The sequence below is a fragment of the Phalacrocorax carbo genome, chromosome 4 (assembly GCF_963921805.1).
Source record: "Phalacrocorax carbo chromosome 4, bPhaCar2.1, whole genome shotgun sequence".
Classification (NCBI taxonomy): domain Eukaryota; kingdom Metazoa; phylum Chordata; class Aves; order Suliformes; family Phalacrocoracidae; genus Phalacrocorax; species Phalacrocorax carbo.
Genome location: NC_087516.1, coordinates 52,885,178 through 52,906,893, shown reverse-complemented (window position 1 = coordinate 52,906,893; position 21,716 = coordinate 52,885,178). Strand labels below are relative to the sequence as shown.

At 38.8% G+C, this 21,716-nt stretch overlaps 1 protein-coding gene across 1 annotated transcript in view; it reads right to left on the bottom strand.

The window, feature by feature from the left end:
• Positions 1 to 21,716, bottom strand: part of GRID2 (glutamate ionotropic receptor delta type subunit 2) — a 743,546-nt gene that overhangs the window by 139,413 nt on the left and 582,417 nt on the right. The window contains exons 9-10 of the mRNA XM_064449954.1: positions 19,301 to 19,402; positions 347 to 544 (exon numbers count right to left, since the gene is read on the bottom strand). Coding sequence (XP_064306024.1) covers positions 347 to 544; positions 19,301 to 19,402 — 300 coding nt within the window. The remainder of the gene's footprint in view (positions 1 to 346; positions 545 to 19,300; positions 19,403 to 21,716) is intronic.

Genomic DNA, 21,716 nt, shown 5'->3' with positions numbered 1-21,716 from the left:
TCTTTTGAACAGCCTCTTCAACTCATTTGTGTCAGGTCTTGCCAAATTAATTAGGATGCTGTGCATCCCATTATTTGAGTGTATTCAGATTTCATACTGCTGTACTTTGGTTGGAGAAAAGAGATCTCCCTGCTCCTTAAATAAATAAATAAATGCTCCTTACGAGAAAGCACAATTTGTAGCTTTTTCTTTACCTCCCGATGCACCTGGGCATACTATCAAATGCTGGCGACACAGGCAATGACTGACTCATAAAAAAAGGTTACTGGCTAATGCAAACATAATATACCAAGTATTATTTAGCTTTATCACATGACCTTATTTAGTAAGTTATTAATAACCTCACCTTAAATACCAGCTCTCCTATCAGCCCGTTCCATGACCCATCATCCTGAGGACTCCCATACTTGTGATCCGGTGCAACATAAATTTCGTATTTAAAACCAAGGTAAGTGGCCAAGGCTTCCAACACGTCTATTGAGAAGCCCTGATATTTCTTCGGTTTTCCCAAAACATTTTCAGACACCATGACAAAGGGCTCTTCCTAAATAGAAAACAAAGGAGGCAACTATTAGTAGAGCAATTGCATGCCATATTTGGGTACTGTTTTTTTTAAGAGTAAAGGAGGAACTATTTAAATACTGTTTATACAAAACTTTTCTACAACACATTGTTAGCTGTGCCTCTTGCATTCTGAAAAATGCTATTTTGTTATGTATTTACTTTGAGACTTTTTCTTCCTTACTATGCATTTCAGGAGTAAATCTTCTGTTGTAACATTACAGCTGCAATGCTTTTCAGTAATGCCTTCTGTCCTCCCTTATGCTCGGCAGGGCAGACATGCACTCAATATGTCTGTCCATAAATATGGAGGATTCTACAGCGCTGCCAGTTTCCACTGGCTGGGCAAACACTGTAGCTGACAAACGCAGCTACGAATTCATGCTGTAAGGAATGAAAAACATGGCAAAATAGGTCGTCCCACAGAAATATGCATTTCTCTTGTCCTTCTACTGTAATCTGAATCAGAAGATGGTTGACTTTATATCATAGAGTCATAGAATAATTAAGGTTGGAAAAGATCTCTAGGATCATCAAGTCCAATCACCAACCCAACACCACCATGTCTCCTAAACCATGCCCTGAAGTGCCACGTCTACACGTCTTTTAAATACCTCCAGGGATGGTGACTCCATCCAATAGTTATATCCAGAGAGCATCTGTTTGATTAGTTTTGGAAGACTCTGTTATGGGACTTAAGTTTGTCTATAAGAATGATTGGTGGATATCCATCAAAATGATGACGATAATAAAGGATGCAAATAGATACTGAAAGTTGGAATTAGTTGGCAAGATTTCCAAACAATATGCTTTCCTTCTCCTTTTCCCCAAGATCTGTAATTGTATTCTCCATTTTTTAATTAACATTTCTACTAACATTCTCAGAAAGAGAATTTTTTTTTTGCTAATTTTAATTTATTTTTTCCCTATTAGTCTTTCTGTTGAGTATTTAATTTCTAGTCACTCTCCTTCAAATCTTCTTTAAATGAAACACAAAAAGAGATAATATTTCTGAGCCCCAAAAATATATATTTGCCACAGGTGGACCTCACTTATGCTTGCTCTTTATTTTCTCTGAGAACATCTGTCTGATCTACCTAACTAGAGCAAAAGCATCAAATCCCCCCAAAAAGCATTAAGGCACAGTAAGACTTAGGTGGCGGTTTTTTTTGAAAAACGCTACATTTCTTCCTCTTAATTCTTTACTTGGTGCTCTAATTTAGTATAAGCTTACCAGAAACATGTATTCTGAGGTGCAAAAAGTTAGTCTGGCTTGTCATGTCTTGGCCATGACAAGAACATGAAACCAATTCCTGACCACTTCCTTCTAGTCTGCATAACCCACAAAGAAGAAACCAGAATTGATTTTCCATAATATTTGTGTTCTAAACTTTAACTGTATCTCCAGAGGCATTTTTATTGTTGTTTAAATGATTTTTTTTCTTTATTAGTCTACTACTCGTCTCTGTCAATGACCCTGAAGCCAAGGCACTTTTCACAAATTTTTCACTACTACGTCACTGAATATTTTTAGTTTCTTAGTATGTCACTCTATATGAACAGGTATCAGTGAACTGCAGGTGGGATGTTCTCAGAATAAGAAAGCTTCATTTCTAAATGCTTAAATTAACATTCATGAGGACAGCCGCACACTGCAGATGCTGCTGAAGAAGCAAGGATGCAATCAGACCGCACTGGCAGGATATTCTTTTCTGACTGCAGGAGATCTGGAAGAAAAACCCAAACCCCCAAAACCAAACCAAAACCTCAAACCAACGAAAGAAAAAACCACCAGGGAAAAAAAAAGTTGACTGTCTCAAGTTATTATTTCCCAGTTGTCAGAATTTCTTTCTTCCAAATTGTCCAAGATCAGCCAATTGGAATAAAAATGCAAGTGCAAGTAAATTTTAAAAGTAGTTCTCCAGTGCCTGGGTTCCAAGAACATGGAAGGAATTGAGAATAAGTTGATGAAAGCCTCTCCTAAATGAAAACACAGAGTGAATTCAGCTTTGCTGATCAACTTGGGTGAGAGATTCACTACGTATGAGTCAAAAATGCTGGGAAAAAATCTTTACACACACACAAGCGATTTATTAATCTAAGCATATTATGCACAAAGTTCTAAAGATTTGTGTGTACAAAGAGTGCTTTAGAATTTGATAATGTTCATATTAGGAAGGATTTATTCTTATCACTTCTAAGTTATTAGAAAATAGTTGCTCATAAACTGAATTTTATTAAATTAGTTAAAAAATTGTTAACTGTACTAATTTAAAGCACTTTAAAATGCAGTTTGTCATGACTAATTTCAGTCTATTATTGAGCTATGTAACACTGTGCTGTTGAGACTTACAAAAAACCCAATGTCCAGTGTGCTATACATTTAATGAAATATAAATAATCAAATAGCTTTATGCAAAGCGACTAACACTTCCCAATTTCTGTGGAAGCCTGGAGCAGCAAAATATTTAATCATATTCCAAGCAAAACAAATCTATTGCTATGGGTTTTTGTAATTGTTTACATTTCTCAGAAGGCACTGAAAGGGGACAAAAATATTTGTCTTTATTTTTTTCCCCTCATAAATGCTGCAAGCTGAAACTATACCAGTTGTCTTTTTGTACATTGGGAGGGCGTTATGGGAGCTCCTGTGGAGAGATATACATCCCTACAATATTGATGTTAAAATGATTGTCTCCATCCTTAAGAAAGCACATCTTGTAGAAAGAAAATACACATAACAAAACCAGCCAATACATTTCTCACCTACTGACTAGAAAAATAATGTGAGCAACAAATAAGCTTGTAGAAAGTAGGTGTCAGACACTCACAAGCTAACTAATGAGTTTGGAGGTGGCAAAATTCACCTGGACAATGGAGATTCCATTTAACCCCAGTAAATTCAAGAAAACCCTGATACATTTTCTCTCCAAAACAAGTGGTAATTTCTCAGAGAAGCCATACAGTTACCATCCTTGGAGATACCCAAAACTCACATGGACATAAGTCCTTAACAACCTGCTCTAACATTAGCCTTGCTTAACACAGATGTCATCCCAGGGTCCCTTCAAACCTAATTGTTTCAGGATGCAGCGAAGTGATCAAAGGAATGCCACTGTTCCTGCTTCTTTTCTCCCACTTTTGGAGACACTTCTCTAGGGGACTGATGAGCTTCTGTGGGGCAAAACCAGACTTCACAGCCTGTAAAGACACAGAAGTCTGGAAAGGCAAAGAAGTCACAATGTGCATGACTGAGGAGGGGAAAAAAAAAAAAAAAGGAAATGGGTGGATTGCTTTCCCCTTAACTTCTTGGTTTTGCAAGATGGATGATCTACCTCACTGGGCCCCATAGCCATCAGCTTCATTTAGGGGGTGGCTTTGCATCCGACCTCAATGGAGATCCTTTAAGAGAGGAGCTACTTTCCTCCTACTTTATCCCCAGTGTGCCTCCTTGTCAACTGAATGCGGCGCTACTAAGCCTGTGATAAGGGATCCTTGCCAAAATAGCTCCATGGTTATCACTGTGTGGTTCTTCTTGGGATATAAGCTGTGCTGCCCTGATACAGAGCAGGATGTGTTTAAGACTCGATGTGGATCAAAGGATTTTTACAGTGTTGTGGGTTAACCCTGGTAGACAGCTAAGCACCACACAGCCAATACTACCCGCAGCAAAATGAAAGTCAGCAGCAAACAGGTAAAGTTTATATTGGGTGAAGCTGTACATATTGCTTTTTATAACAGTAAGAAGACAAAGTCTTTTTCCAGAGATGACTACCCCCTGAGCAAGAGAGGCTGCAAAATGCTAGTAGAGTAGCACATCTTAGGAAGGCTAAAGGCAGACCCAAGATTAAGGAAACATGGCATTACAAAAAGGAAAGTGTTGGGAAAGATGACCTGATAGTATAAGTACATTGGAGAAACAGCTCACAAAAACACTTGTCTTCATTCATTTACCTATATTCACTAGGTTTACAAAACTTTTTAAGCAAGAAGTAACACATTAAGACTGACGTAGGTTAACGATACACTAAGTATTAGGACTGCTACAATTTAACATCCTTCTCCCACTATTAAGGTAATACTTCCTTAAGTTCCTTTATTAAGGTAATTCTACTACTTAACCATCACAAATCTACCAATTTTTTGTCAGATGAGTTGATCTGATTGCCAGGGGTCCAGACAATGCCAGAGCCAGGACAAGCAATGGAGTAAGACTGTACAAGCGGAAGTGAGGAAGTACCAAGAATTTGCCCTTTTTGGTATCAGGAGATGGTTAAGCAGCTCAAACATCTTATCCAAACCTATCTTAAGGTGCACAACACAATATTATTTGAGCACATTTCACAGAATCACAGAATGGTAGGGGTTAGAAGGGACCTCTGGAGATCACCTTGTCCAACCCCCCTGCTTGAGCAGGCACACCCAGAGCAAGGGGCACAGGAACGCGTCCAGGCAGGTTTTGAATGTCTCCAGGGAAGGAGACTCCACAACCTCCCTGGGCAGCCTGTTCCACTGCTCTGGCACCCTCACAGGAAAGAAGTTTTCTCTCATGTTTAGGTGGCACTTCCTCTGTTCCAACTCGTGCCCATTGCCCCTTGGCCTGTCGTTCGGCACTACTGAAGAGGGTCCAGTTCCATCATCCTGACACCCACCCTTTAGAAATGTATAGGTATTGATGAAATCCCCCCTCAGCCTTCTCTTCTCCAGGCTGAACAAACCCCAGTCTCTCAGCCTTTCCTCATAAGGGAGATGCTCCAGCTCCCGATCATCTTCATAGCTCTCCGCTGGATTTGCTCGAGCAGTTCCTTGTCCTTCTTAAACTGGGGGGCCCAGCTGGACACAGTACTCCAAGTGTGGTCTCACTAGGGCTGAATAGAGGGGGAGGACAACCTCCCTCGATCTGCTGGGCACAGTCTTTTTAATGCAGCCCAGGATACCATTGGCCTTGGCCACAAGGGCACAGTGCTGGCTCAGGGTCAGCTTCTTGTCCACCAGCACTCCCAGGTCCTTCTCAACAGAGCCGCTTTCCAGTAGTTCAGCCCCCAGCCTGTACTGGTGCCTGGGGTTGTTCCTCCCCAGGTGCAGGACCTTGCACTTCCTCTTGTTGAATTTTATGAGGTTTCTCAGCCCAGCTCTCCAGCCTGTCCAGGTCTCGCTGGATGGCAGCGCAGCCTTCTGGTGTATCAGCCACTCCTCCCAGCTTGGTATCATCAGCAAACTTGCTGAGTGTACGCTTTGTCCCATCATCCAGGCCACTGATGAATATATTAAACAAGGCTGGACCCAGCACAGACCCTTGGGAACACTGCTAGTGACAGGCCTCCATCCAGACTCTGCTCCGTTGATCACGACCCTCTGAGTTCTGTTGTTGATCCAGTTCTCTGTCCACCTCACTGTCCACTCATCCAACCCACAGTTCGTTAACTTGCCTATGAGGATGCTATGGGAGACAGAGTTGAATGCCTTACTGAGGTCAAGATAGACAACATCTACTGCTCTCCATTCATTGACCCAGACAGTCACACCATCAGAGAAGGCTGTCAGGTTGGTCAAGTGTGATCTTCCCTTGGTGAATCCATGTTGACTATTTCTGATAACCTTCTTGTCCTCTACATGCCTGGAGATGAGCTCCAGGATGAACAGCTCCATCACCTTTCCAGGGACGGAGGTGAGGCTGACTGGCCTAGAGTTTCCCAGGTCCTCCTTCTTGACCTTTTTGAAGTTTGCTTTCCTCCAGTCCTCGGGCACCTCTCCTGTCCTCCATAACCTTTCAAAGGTGATGGAGAGTGTCTCAGCAAGAACATCTGCCAGCTCCCTCAGCACTCGCAGGTGCATTCCGTCAGGGCCCATGGATTTGCGAGGATCCAGTTTGCTTAGGCGATCTCTGACCCAATCCTTCTCAACCAAGGGGAAGTCTTCCTTTCTGCAGATTTTTTCTCTCTTCTGTGGGGGCTGAGATGCCTGAGGGCCAGCCTTAGCAGTAAAGATCAAAGCAAAGAAGGCATTAAGTAACTCCTCCTTCTCTGCATCCTGCGTCACCGGGGCCCCTTCCAATTTCACAAATTAGGGTTTGTCACTGAAATACTTAGTTGAGCATAAAGTGTTAGCATTACCATTTTCCACATGCAGAACTGAAATGCACAGATTTCATGACCTGTACAGCAGAGAAGTGAATCCAAGTGTGCTGGGTCAGGGACAAATGCCTTTAACCATAGGCTGTTTCCCCCCCAACTTATTTTAACTCTTTAAAACATGAGTACTTACAGATGTATCTGTGTTCTGGCAAACCATGACTGTAAGAACAGGAAAACCAGCAGAAGAAAGCAAACATTAGATGAGAACAAAGGATGGTGGGATCCAGAAATGAGATGTCTATAGACTTAGGGAGAGAAAAGTCCTACTCTTGAAAGGACTGCTTGCCAGGGTAAAACTGTGGGTCGACAACAGAAATTGTAATTTTCCCTAGTCCAGGGAGAATTGATAGCAGGGCAATAAAGGCACAAAAAGGAATATCACACATCCAGAACTCAGCCCCTCAAACCCTGCCCTGAATTTTACACAATGGGAAGTAGGGGACAGAGAATTTATTTTGTTTTGTTTTAAACATGTATCCTGGAGCAGTCTAGATTCAAGATTAGTAGAAAAAAATGCTACACTTTATTTCTTTTTCCAACAAGATAAAGGGCTAACAGTTCTGCCTATTCAGAACTTAAGTTCCGGTGCATATAAAAATGAAGTAACACAATGTTTTGTAAGTGCTTCAAGACTCTAAGATTAAAAATACAAAATATAGTTTTTACTTACTCTGATGAAATTCTCAGACATATGCCAATAATTTGGATGTCATCGTTGGTCTGAAGTAAACTTTTTATATCCTATACTAGACCATCTAATAAAGTTAAAAATAAAAAAGAAGAGACAAGATTTTGGGCACAGAAGACCTTCACATTTGGAAACAAAAGGAGCAATACTTAAGCTGAGTAGCAGAAAAAACCAATTACTCTAACTTAGTTATGTTAACTAATTAGACAACGAAAGAGAATCGTGGCTTTGTAACTATGCTACAGAGGTGGGTGATAAGGCCAAGCAATAAATTCAGGCTTAGAGGAGGCAGGGAGGGAGAGCAAGAGAATGATTGTTTGTGAAGCATTCAGGGACAACTTACATGTGGAGAAAAAGTATATCCCTAAACCCAGAGTCTCTGTTCAAGGTGATTTTTAGTAGCCAGTAAAATAGTGACTTTAAATTCCAAGCTTTGACAGTCATCTTTTAATTCTTCAATGAAAACTAGGTTTTGGAGGTTCTGGCATTTTTGTATAGAGTCTCTCTTTATGGACAAATTACAGAAAACTGTCTTGAACGATCAGAAGAAAAAAACCACCATTCAAATCTTCAACACAGCACTCTAAATATTTGAGAAAAAGTTGCATTCAGTGGCCTGCTTACAACAACAATTTCTCTGTAATTACAAGGGTGGATTCTGTGGCTTTAAGTTGAGACTTATTCCAGGATAGAAGTTATATGGAGCCATGACACTTTAATGAGAGTCTTATGCTTGCTCTAATGATAAAAATGCTAAAAAATGCTTGGACATACTTTATAAATAGGAAAGCAAAACAAAATGTTTGGGATTATTCTCCTGCTCAGCTGAATCCTCTTTTCTCTTTCACACAGGCAGAAAAACTTCCTAGCCAGGAGGCTATACAGAAGTTATTAAGTAAACAAAAAGTTACTGGCTTGTGAGATCAGAGAAAGGGATCAGTGCTGGGATTTACAACACATATTGGGGCCTGACTCTAAAACTGCAGATGGATGGCGTTATGTGCTTCTACTATGTTTGGAAATTAGGTAATTATATGGGTGGTTAAAATTCGTAAAGCATATGAAAATGACCTCTGTGTCTACTCATTAGAAACTTCTGAACACACTAGGGTATAATACTTTAATATTGACACTCTGTATTCATTAAATGTTCCATTTTCCTCTACTGAAAGTAGAAAGTGAGAGATAAAAACAGAAGGAAGAAATGAAGCTCAGCTGTGGGCAAAGACTGTTGATCTGTGCTCAGAACTGACTCCAGAAACAGTGGACATGCACATTAAATGATTCACATAGCCCAAGCACAGCCTCGGCAATCACATGAAGTAAACATTCACTGTGACACTTTAAAACTCCTATCACCTGCAAATGCTAAGAACCTGCTCTCAGAAGTGAAATTCACTCTCATTAGCGGATCTCTCAACTCCCTTCCAATGGCTGCTGGATGACCACACACAGCCATTATAACTGGCAAGAAGCACTAAGTCTTATAAACCATAAACAAAACATTTTCAAGCACAGGAAGCTGTTGTCTTCTTGCTAGGCATAATTACTTTTTTCTTGACTCATAAAATAATTAACCCCCCACTTTTAAGTGTTAGCCATTTTGCATTTATTTCCTCAAAAGATTTCAGTGAAATATGCAGCCCCAGATACTTAATTTCCTCAGGTGCTTTATTGACCACTGTTTCGGGGATTTTATTTGGCTAGGAACAGAACAGCATCTTGTTATTTTTAATTGAACAGCAGTGTACATTACTTCATGTTAGAATCAATGACCAAAATTTAATTGAAACATTTCATTCTCTCATTACAGAAATTCTCCCACTAGCAACGGTTATAAAAGTTGCTGCAAAACATAACACATTCCCCACCCCTTAATAACACTAAAACAAAGGCAAAGGTTTCAAACCTACAAAATCTTGGATAATTAAGGTATTATGTTCATTCAATATCTTATTGTGCCAATGGGCTGAGTGACAGTGTTGGCATCGAAACCCACTGTTCTTGAATCCTGTGCTTTTCAAATACAGTGATTAGAAAGTCAGTTGTACTACCAGAAAAGTCGCCTTGCCTGCAGTAAGAACTTAGTTCATGCCCCAGAAGCTGAATACAATATTAAAGGAAGGGAATTTTAAATTTGGCCTTTATTTACCACTGCCCTTATGCATGTGCTTAGTCTTTAGCTTTTTTTAATGACAGTTTTATTGTCGTCTTCAACAAGACATGAGTTTGTGCTTTCAGCTACAGTACTTTAAATAATAATTTATTTCCTGAATCAAATGGTGGCTTCTGCATTTATTATGCTATTTATTTTAGTGCTATTTAGAAAAAAAGAAAAAAAAAACCCAAACAAAAAAAGTTAGCCACCCTTCCCCCCATCTTTATCTCCCATTGCTCTGCAATGGGACTAAGGTTTCTTTCAAAGCGACCTATGGCAATGGTCTATTAGGATGCAGCCAGGCTTTGTGTATTGATTTTAATTCACAATAACTTAATGCACCTAATAGCTCTTTCTGAACCATTATAGTTATATGATCGGAATATGGATTGAGATTGGAATTGATTGGAGTGTTTTAGAGTATGTCTAAACAGCACAATGCTAGCTTTAATGTAGCTAGCTCAGATACTGGAATTAGCAAAAGTGTAGTACGGGTATATTAACCTGCTGGGAGCTGCATTATACTTCCTCCAGCAGCCATGCAAGAGCTCCTATTCATAATGAATTCACATAACACTTCATGACATTGCACTGTCATGCAGTTCACCCCCTTTTCTGTCTTGCATAGTATGGAAGGATAATTACAATCAGAGTAAGAACCTCTTTCTGCTTAAAAGCCAAATTTCCTGTGTGGTCTATGAAATATATGAATCATTCTGGAATGCAAATATGGCCACAGAGCAGATGGGTAAGGGTCAGTGACAAGATAAGAGCTAAGGAGCCTTGAGAAGTAGCCTTTGACATACAGATGAGTTAGGTTGGTTGGTCCTACCAAGTTTTGCTCTGCACCTATCTTGCTGTCAGACTGTGGCCCCAGCAACATCCCAAAACATTTTAATTCCTTGATATTCACCTCACCTAGTATATAGCACCTGCTACTTCAGAAAAATGGATTGGAAATATTAATTGAAAGCAAAAGGGGCTGGGTTTCCCAGCAGGCTGAGATTAAAGCTTGTAAAGCAAATGATCACAGTAGGCATGTGCAGTCTGAATAACTGCATGGTTTATGACCTACCTGCTTTAATACAAGCTAGGTAGCTCAAAGAGACATAAACCAACCATTAAACGTAACCTGTGCCCAGTCAGTAGCAATTTCAAATTGGCCCTTGTACAGGTGCAGTGGGGGGAAGAGGAATGGAAAGACATCTATCAAGGGATATCAGCTTCTGTTGTTATAATAATAATTTGAATTATTAATATTTTGAGGAAATGTCACCACAGTACCGTACCACTTGAGAAAAAGAATCAAAGTATTTTCCAGAAGAAAGCCAAATATACACGGAAATGTTTGTAGACAGAGAAAAAGGGAATGGGAGGATTAGGGGCAGGAGACTACATCAAGCCTAAATCTCTGGCAAAGTGAGGAATACCTAATCAAGGCACACACTGCCCCAGTGGGTCCTTGTGTGCTAATTACGGTGCTGTTATCAACACTGATTAATTACAAGGAAAGAGCTGAAATGGCTCCTGTCCCTATTTTATGCTTAGTAAAGTAACCCTAAACAGGGCTGGTAACCCTCAAAGAGAAGCAGGGCACATGGCTGGGGGCAGGAGGCATTTTAGGAACCTTATTTTCTTCCACCTCTGTTTATGCGTCACTGTTCTTAGTCCCCAGGAAAGAAATGCATGAATTCCGCTCCTCTCTGCTTTGTTGCTTTAATACTACCAATTTCTTGGCAACGACAAACTTTTTGGTAGGGCCTGTTGTAACAGGACAAGGGGTAATGGTTTTAAACTAAAAGAGGGTAGATTTAGACTAGATATAAGGAAGGCCTTTTTTACACTGAGGGCGGTGAAACACTAGCACAGGTTGCCCAGAGAAGGTAGTGGATGCCTCATCTCTAGAAACATTCAAGGTCAGGTTGGATGGGGCTCTGAGTAACCTGATCTGGTTGAAGATGGCCCAGCTCATGGCAGTGGGGCTGGACTAGATGACCTCCAAAGGTCCCTTCCAACCCAAACCATACTATGATTCTATTCTATATTAAAGGGTCAATATTTTCATTAAGCACACAAGTATATTACATACACTGATGTGCATGTAGCGATGGCATGCTGTTTGCATCCATGGAGGGGAGGAATAGTGTTGAAATATGGCCAATATAATGGCAAAGATGAGGTTACAGAAGTCTGGAAGGGACTAGCATCCCAGCTGACTAGCACAGTGTAGAAAGTTTGGACTTAATTCAGTGTACAGCACTAATATGCATTCTGGATGTTTGTGCCTGTGCAGCAAGCTAAGATGTGTACAGTCAGGGCCAGAAGGCACCAGAGCTTAAGGAGCAACTTTGATATTCTAATAGCTCCTGAAATGCTGAATGGGAGCCCAAGCTAGAAAAACAGTATGTGTTATTTGCTATGTGGGGTAAGCAAGGAAAAGGGGTGAGGAGGGAGAAAGACACATATTAAGTCTTAAATGTTCCTAATGATTATAACTGCCACATAATGCAATTATTACCAACTTTCAGCCTTAAAGTTTCTATCTGCTTGACAGCATAAGCTAAAATCGATGGAACTTCAGGAAAAAGCTGTCTCACTGTCGAGCTAGTATTTCCCAGCACTATCTCTTTGCTTTCTAACAATACCTGACTCAGCTGAAGTCTAGATGTCTTTCCTTATTTTTGGAAGTTAAAGTCTCTATGTGAGGAGCATGAGATAACATAATCAGGCTTAGGACTGTAATAAGAGTGCATGCTTTTTACAATTAAATTGTTTCTAACCAGTACCTTTGTAAGATTAAATCATTTAAGAAGTAATATGAAACACATTATATAGAGTCTGGGGATAACAACATTATTGCATTTCCTGCATATTCTGTATTTAAAAAGACCTACATTATAAATAATTCTGACTAAAGTTTCTGAGCAGAGTTAGGTCAACACAAACTGCTCCTGCAAACTCCTCTCCTCAGTTCGTAATTCTCTAAACATGTTACCATGTTCTTTTATTCCAGTTATACCAACCTATTTTCTTTTATTTACCTAGAAATTTATTCTCTGACTCAGGATAAAACTACCTAGATTAAACAAGACAAACATGAACCTACTTTTCCTGGACAGACCTCTGACAAAGCAGAGTCCACAGCCTTCTTACAACTGAATGCCTAAGTATTCTTAGCATTAGAAAGTGTAATAGGAGCCCTCAGAGCTACACTTACCTTGTGATGGGAAACATTCACTGTAACTATTAATAGTTTGCTTTTCCTTATAATAATTGAGAAAACCTTTGATCAATCAGAGAGCAATTAAGTTCCATTCTGAATTTTAAACAGATGACAATAACAATTTTTTAGGAGAGTAAAAATCGATTCATTGCCAGCTTACATCCCAAGCCATTTATAAAAATTCCGCTTTACATTAGGAATGAGCAAACTATTCTTAAAACTTGTAAGGTTGAATGATTATTTTTTTTTAATTAATGTCAAAATTTCAATTTCAATAAATGCTTGTCCAGAATCATGTCCTGAAATCTGAATTCAAGTTTCCAAATTGGAAAATGGAAAAAGGAAAAGATATTCCAATACCAACTGACTTTTCCGTAGGTGAAAGCCAGTCTCGTCATGCATATCTCATACCAAATGACAGCTTTCATGTCAACAACAACCAGGGTAACCATGAAGAATAGTAAAGTGAGCCTAATCCTGTCATGCATCATGGCTCCTGGTGATTTCATTCATTTACCAATGAAATGAACACCTCTATCACTCTTGCTATAATTTACCACCATTGCACTGACCATTTTTCTTGATGTGTTTGTATACAAAAGATCTAGTCTTTGGCACTTTATTTCGAAGATGGGTATAAGCAGAAAAAACAAAGAGAAATCAAGACAAAGGGATTTGTTACTGCCTAGGAAATTACGCATTCTTTACAACTAGCAACGGGATATTCTAAAACTTCAAGCGTATTTGAAATATTTTAACTACAGCACATGTGGCATATACTAAATACATTACTGAGTTATAGTATATAGAGATTTTATGACAGACTCCAGATGGAATAAACTACATCACTTACTGGTTTTCTGCCATTCAAACTCAGGTGCCTAAATGGCCATCAAAGAAGGATTTATCCCTCACAGGTAAAATATGTTTGCTCAACACACAAATACTACAACCGATGGAGATAGTCAAGTAAAGTTTCTTAACCTTACCACCTCCTAAGGCATTTCTGCTGCTGTAGGAAATTCACTACAGTGCACTATATTCCAATATGCCAATAATATTGAGACACAAAGCAACATATAATTTAGTACAGTGCAAGTCTTAATTAAAATTATTTTTAAAAAAGATTGTAGGCAGCGGTGCATAGAAATGGCAGTCTGACTGAATGAAGAGGGATACACAGCAGTGCGCACGATTCAGTTGTGAAAGTGGGAAAAGGGATCAGGAATACATGAGAAAAGTGAGTGCCAAAAAAATGGGAGAAAATGGAAGAGGTGTTATCTGTGGGACTATTCTGATTGTACACTATTATAAAATATTTATTCATTATTTCCTGAGGTATCCCACACATGGTCTTTGTTGCAGTTGATCTTTATTTTACAGCCCCTCACTGATGTTTTTGTCCTGCTATTTTTTTATCCTTCAGCACTTCTGACTATTTGTTCCTCTGCTTATGCTTAAACATTTTCTTATTTCATCTCTCTTACACCTTTCCTTTTACCTATCTCTCCGAAAGCTACTCCAGCTTCTTGGAAAAGACTTTTGTTACATCGCTTAACCAGTGATGGAAATCAAATCCCCAAGACATTCTTAGCTTTTAAACCCAGGACTTAGCTTCATATCTTACTTTTCATCTTTTCTCTGAGTGCTAAGTTCAATAGAAAAAGGGACTGAAGATACAGACCTCCTGCCAACTCATGTCCTTAAAGATATTGTCCGCTGTCAGGTTTGGTTTTTTTCTTTATCTGGGCAACAAATGCTCATGAATTTAATGCCAACTACTGAAAATTAAAGTAGACCCCATATGATAATATTTTCCCTGGTGTAAATAATGCCTTTATTTTTTTCCCCCTATGCTGTTTACCCTTCTGCCAGCCCTCTCACTACAACATGTCCCACAGTGCCCACTTGGTGCCAAGGGTCACCAAACTGCCTGTGGTCCACCTAGCTCTGTGCAAGTAACCTAGGGATTAATGCTCAAGAAATAGTACAAAGGGATGTGTGACAAAGCATAATTCAGTATCACTTGCTATTTATCTTTCCTTCATCCTGCTTGCATTTTCAGAATCATCCAGATACGAAAATACATGCCTCCTGTTTGGGAGCTGTATCGAATTTTCATGTAAAGTCACAGATATATTTTGCACTGTTAGAAAGTTATACCTTATGCACTTTCAGAAAAGTCTCTGTACTTTTCAATCAAGGTGTTAATTCTTTAAAACAGGGAATTGCAAACTTCTTGCTTTTTTAAACAACAGTGGCTTTTTTAGAAACATGATTTTATGAATACCTGCTGGCCTATTCATTGTCAAACAGGCCAAATCTCTTTCCATTTCTGATGGCTTAACATTCGTATGAATAATTCATTAATTGCCACTACTACTGAAATGATATTATGAGAATATCTGCTGTATTTTTGCTCCCTTTCAATAAAATTGAGCAGCTGAAAAAGAGGAGGATAAACTGAAATAGTCAAAATGGATATCTAGCTAAATTTGTTCTTGGACAATTGTTCATTCAAGACACTCTGAATTTGTTTGGATTTATTATGCTGACCTTTGATTGAGCTACATTTCAGAAACTCAGAACACATTTCAGAAATTCACCAGCAAGTTACTTGAACTTTAAAGTAACTTGTCAAACACAAAGTTCAAACTTAGCTGCATGTGGGGAAGGCGTCCAAGACAGCGACATCTGATATTTAAGTAAGACAAAATAAACCTTTTCTAGAAGTGTAGAAAGTATGGTACTAATCCAAGTCAGATTAAAATGTTGAATCACATGTACACAGGCCTGGCTATAGTTCCTCTCAAAATAAAACACAAAGAGCTGTTTCTTATTCCTATTTATGCAGAGGAGAGAATTCCCAGTAACTTCAGAGGAGCCAGGATTCACTGCCAAATGAAACCAGAGATTTCCAATTTGGGGACGTACTGTGTTCTGTCATATTCACAGAGAGATTTTGTTTTGGATCTGCAGATACGTAGCCCATAATTATTAAATTTATCTAGGGAAAGGAATTAGTAGATGGATGCAGATGACGGGAATTGTTCAGCACTTGCTTTTTGAAGGACTGCTTTGGGGAAATTAGTTGCAATCATTTATCGTTTTCAGACTGTAGAATGTTTCATTTCATAGTAAGTATAATGCAGTGTAACCCAGGTGCTGCAATTTGCTATCCTCTCAAATTCTACTGCAATTTTTAGAATCAGTCCTTTTCAACCTAAAGGCATAACAAAATGAAATTGCAAGAGGAGAAGAGTTGCTATCTAGAAAGACATGAGAGATTTGAAGCGTTAACAGAACAAATTAACAAATTGATGTTAACTTCTCAAATCTCAGTGGAGAAGAAATCTGTTCATATTCAAAGGTATTATTACTTAATTTTAACATAAGCTTTCTTGTTTCCCTGGATCAAGCCCATACTGTTAGAAACTGTCCGAATTCATAACAGTAACTATTCATTCATAGTCAATAATAGATTCTTTACTTTCTGCAGAAATAATTGACTTAATTGAAGAATTCAGAGAAAGATAGAAAAAGAAGTATGATAAATATCATCACTAAAATAAAGCTGATGAGTGAAATCCCTCCTGCACTCACATTAAAGGCAGTAATCGCACATTTTCATCACAAAGGATAAACATAAATCTCCAGCTTTGTCCTATCCAGCAGATATAAAACCAGATGAACATTGCAATTTCACATATTACTACGGCCTTGATTTACTGGAAAGAGTTTTGTTGATTTGTCCAAACTATAACTTGAAATTTTTATTGTATTTAACAAAATTAATGGGCTTAACAGCAAATTTGCTTTGCTGATAGCTGTGAAATAAATAGGGCTTAATGAAATTCTAGTCAGTGTCTTTGTTAGCCAAGTTTTTATAAGAAATTTTTTTTCTAAATTGAATAACAAAGAGGGAATAAAAGTCTAATTTTAAAATGAGATAAAAAAGGTATTAATACTTTTTAAAAATAGTTTTGCTTCATTTCCAGTGTTATGGCATCCCAGCTAAGACTCCACTCAAATGTTATGTCTATTTATTCATTATATTCCAGTAAAAGTAACATAATTGCCCCATTGTAATAAATATGTGAATAAAGATAGGAACCAAGCTATAATTAGCAACAAGTAAAGGCCATAAAAATTTATCTTATAGCAATGTATATATCTGAAGGAATGATATGCTAATGACAGCTATCTTTTAAGTCTCAGATTAAACTAAGAGTTAGAAGCCAGCACAGCTTCATGAATAACCCTTACTTATGCATAGTAAGAGAAACTGCTAGAAGGCAAGCACCCTAAATAATGCTCTGCTACCGACAGGGGTGGCAGCAACCTCTGTGGATATCCAAAGATTAGAAGAGATTAGAAATAATTAGCACATCTGCACTGTCCAACTTCTCTTCAGGCTTTTGGTTAGTAGCTTGATTTTCTGTCAATGTCTGTCTGCCTGCCTGCCTCTCTCTCTCAGCCATTGGAGTTTGTGGATGAGGGAGAAATGATATTTTATCCTCCTGATTTCTGGCACAACAGGGAAAGTCGGGGGAACTGCCACTGAAAAATATTGGGTTTGGCTCATGAGTTTAAATAAGTATTTGCTTTCTCCCTTTATTCACGCAGTTTACAAAATCCTCACCTCTCATCTTTGCTGAGTAAAATCAAACGAACCTTGATTTGTAGTGCAGTTCACAGTCAGTTTTGTCTAGATCACACTCACCAGCCATGCAAAGCTCTACAACTTTAAGAGAATTAGGAAGTTTCATGCTATGAAGGCAATATGAGTAATTTGCATCTTCCCCATATATTGTCCATAAAACAAGAGTCATTTAGCAAAATGGTAAATTAGCAGATTTTAACACAGCACAATTCAGACTAATTGTGTTTTTTCACTAGTTGTGCATGGAGGTTGTCACCAGTTGCTCTTTAAAACTGTCAACAAAACCAAATGTCTTTTGTGTGCTCACGTGAGGCAGCGCGTGAGGGCTGCAGTGAGGAGACTGAACTGCCATGTGCTGTGTGCTGAACTTTAAATGTCTGCCTTCTGCTTTTATTATTAATATAGAATCCTATCAGCATAACTAATGACTTTTTTGTATTTTTGCAAGTTGCTAAATATTCATGACACAATGACTTGAAAGAAGAATTCTCTCTGGCAAGATAACCAAAATAACTGGGGATGAAATCAGAGGACTAGAGTGGGAAGAGAGGGAAGAAGAATAAATAAGAAAAAAAAGTCCAAGACACTAATTTGAATTTATTTTGCTAGACAACATCCACAGATCATTTTTGTCAACAGAAAATCATACTGAATCAATTAAAATGAGTATCAGGTAAAACACAAAGACCAGCCACTGCCACCATGGTGCTATTTTGCTGAACATGCAAATAAAGTATAAAATCCCCCACCCTACTGCTTTCTCTTTTTTTGTGCACCCATCCTTCTTACTTGGTTGAGTTTTTTTTGTTTTGTTTTGTTTTGTAGCTATTATCACAGGAAGTTCTCTAGTGTACTAAGAGCTGGAACAGATAATATCTTTTAAAATAAAACAAATACTCCTCCATAAAATAATTGCAGGGGTACAAATCTGCCCCGTCTGTGGCACTGACACACTCTGGTGATTTCACTTTCCACCCCTGACTGAGCCTTTTCCTTCATGATGCAATGTCAGCAATGCAAACTGCAGAGACTACTCCTGCCTTGTTCTTTATAAGCAACCAGTCGGGCCCTCAAACACTGAATCGGTAACGAAAAACATGAGTAGGTAGTAGAGAGAGGGAAGTAGCTGAATATAACCTTTACAGTTCTGCAGCCCTGGCTCAACTTTGTGTTTCGGCATTGCTCCAGAGAGGCTATACATCACATATTAATTTCTTTTTCTTTGTTTCTTTCATTTTTTTCCACTCTAACAGCTCCTGTTCAAGCAGCCAAAGTTTATGACAGGGAATACACTGGCCTCACATCACAAAATACCTTCCTGTTCTGGTAGACCTTTTCTGTTCAGCTTTAAACCAATGGTTTTGCTGCAGCTGCTTGCAAGGTGTGTACATAGGGGAAGATCCTGGCTGAAGAAGAGCTAGGAGGGGACAGTAGATGTTTTACTGAACTAAAGTTACACTAAACTGATCTTGAGTATTTTCTGAGTGTGGCAATTTGTGTCAGACTGTACTCAATTTGGCAAGGTGATTGGAAGAATACTTCTTATGAATCATTCAGAGTTTCAGCTAGGTAACTTTAGGTAACATGGCACTTGAAGTTGCCTTTTATCAGTTCATATAGTCATGTTATCTAATTTAGTATGTGCCTGTGGAAGAAACAAGTTTTAATGTGTTTGATTCACTCTCTGAAATGAACTGTAACGATAAATAATTTTATTCTTGGAAATTGTTCCATTGCTTTGATATTGACAAGCTGAAATCGGACACTTGAAGACCGACTAAGTTCTTGGTAAACTGGTGTCCTTGATAAAAAGATGAAGCAAGAGGAAGAAAATACATTCCTGATAGCGCAAAAAGGATGAGGATCTGCTTACCAGCACAGTCACCACACGCAGAACTACTCCTCGCATGTTATTCTCCAACTTTCTGTCTGTTAGTGACCCATTCAGACCAATGATGGGATTCCAGCAGCCGAGCTGAAAAAGAAAAGATAGTGTTCCCTTACTGCTCATAAAACTTTGCCAGTCATTCCTCTTAGGCAGCTTTAAGCAGGAACATATGAAATAAACAGAGCACCTTCTGGAATCAATGGGATGGTAAGTCAGGGAAGGGCTTGCACATAGATTAATCTTTAAGTTGCAAATGAAGCAATTAGGTATATCAGTTTATGCTTTTAAATACCAGTGTGTAATGGATGACAGCATCCAGGGTTTGCGGGGTGTATGTATTGCTTTAGAGGAGCTCAGGGAGGACTTCAATATTAATGAAAAACATTTAAAAAGTAACATGGCTGTAACAACATTTCTACCTTACTTTCGGTAATACACTAATTGGAGAAATAATAGCTACCATAATTTTAGCATGCTGTCTACTCCAGCCCATCTTTCCTAGTGGAACTCTGATGAAAGGAATTACACTGGTTTTAATTAAAGCTAACACTACTCATTGATAATGAAACAGCAGCAATTTTTAGCCACGTTAAAAATCACGTTTACAGGAGATTGAGGAAAAGACCGTTGGATAAGAACATCACAGTATTGAGAAAGGACTGCAGTAGGCAATACAGAAAAAGGAATTCAGCTACGAGATGCTTTGCATTGGTGCTATTGTATTTCTTGGGCTTCTATGGACAGAAGCTTTTTCTCAAGGATGTCTCCATGACTAACTACCTTTCAATCTGAATTTAGTAGACACTGACCTGTAATTTAGCTTCTTTGAAAATATAACTTGCCTATTCTTACATGATAGTAGATGCTTATCTTGGGAATAGAGAAACAAACCAACCATTTATCCCTTAGTACCACATACAAACATTACCAGTTTCATTTTTGGAATTCATTACCACATTCCTCTGGCCTGTACAATTACCAGTGTTAAATCAAAAACTCGACAGAAGGACAATGACTGACTTCAGAGAACTTTGGAGCAGATTCTCAGTTACTGCATGTAAACCAAGTGCCTAAACCTGTTATACAGTCAATATATAGAGAAAGAGGTAGGCACCTGCAGGTACCAGTTTTTGCTCTGAATTGCCCTCTCCGTGGACTGTGCATGAAACCCATGGAGGGATGGCCATCTTCTGACTCAGGTAGCTAACTTAAGCCTCTAAACCCAGGTGAATTTCATGTCCCTGTTTAAAGGCACAAAAGGTCTTGCTCTGACAAAAACAAGATTAACATCAGTATGTTACTCCTGGGCCCAGTGGCCTCTACTAAGAGTAGTTTCTCAGAGAATTCAGCCCTATAATCTGTGAGAAATATCAGTTTTAGAACATCTGAAATATTACTGTACTTCAACACACAGTCACAGAAATGGCAAGGTGCCTGGACCAGCTGGAGGGGTCTGTGAAAGAAGTGGAACACCTTTGCTGACCATCATTGAACACAATGTTACAGAAAACATTATTTTCAGTTCTTCACGGGAAAAGCCTTTGTATTTGTGTTTCACAGATCTTTCAAAATGAGACACAAAACAAGGAATAAATTCCAAGTACACACATTTAACAGTTTAGGAAGTGGACCATGTGAAGTATTTGTTTTCTTCATTACACCCTCTAGGCTATTTTAGAGCAACTTAAAAATTATTTAATTCCAATACATTCATACCAATTCTTTGAAGATGCCTACTTAAGAAATGGGGTTCAAAAAGTGAAAAGCCCAAACTTTTCTGTGACAATATAGAGATGTTTCCCAATAGAAGATAGCCTTAAAACAATGTCGTCATGTCTCTCTGCCATTTTCAGGAGCGCTCAGAGATGTCCTAATTTTTCCTATTTTGAAGTTAAGTTTATACCACTGTCAGGGAATGAGCAAGGGTAATGCTGAGCATACCTTTTCCCTCAACTAAAAACTAAATCAAGGATCTACTGGATTCAGAACTCCAGCAGAAATCACTGAAAGTAGCAATAGGATACAAAGAGGAACTAAAGTATGAGGCATTGTATTCATCTCCTGCAGTTACTCAGCTTTCCAATAGCTATTTCTAAATAAATGCACAAACTGTTACTGCTTGGTTTCCTCACTTCACGTTGCCTTCTGATCACAGAGACCAAGAACAGAATATAGCAGCCATCTCTGCTTCTTCCACACCTCCACAGCATGTCTAGCTCTTCACAGCAGTATGGATGCACTGCTGGCATTTCTAGGTCCTCATCGCTCCTCTGGCAAAGCCCTCTAACACTTTGAGACGAATAACATAATTGCTGAAATGTGTTACTTGTAATAATGCAGTTACATGCAGTGAATGCATTTGAATTGTGTGCACCATACACTGTGTGTGATAAACCACTGC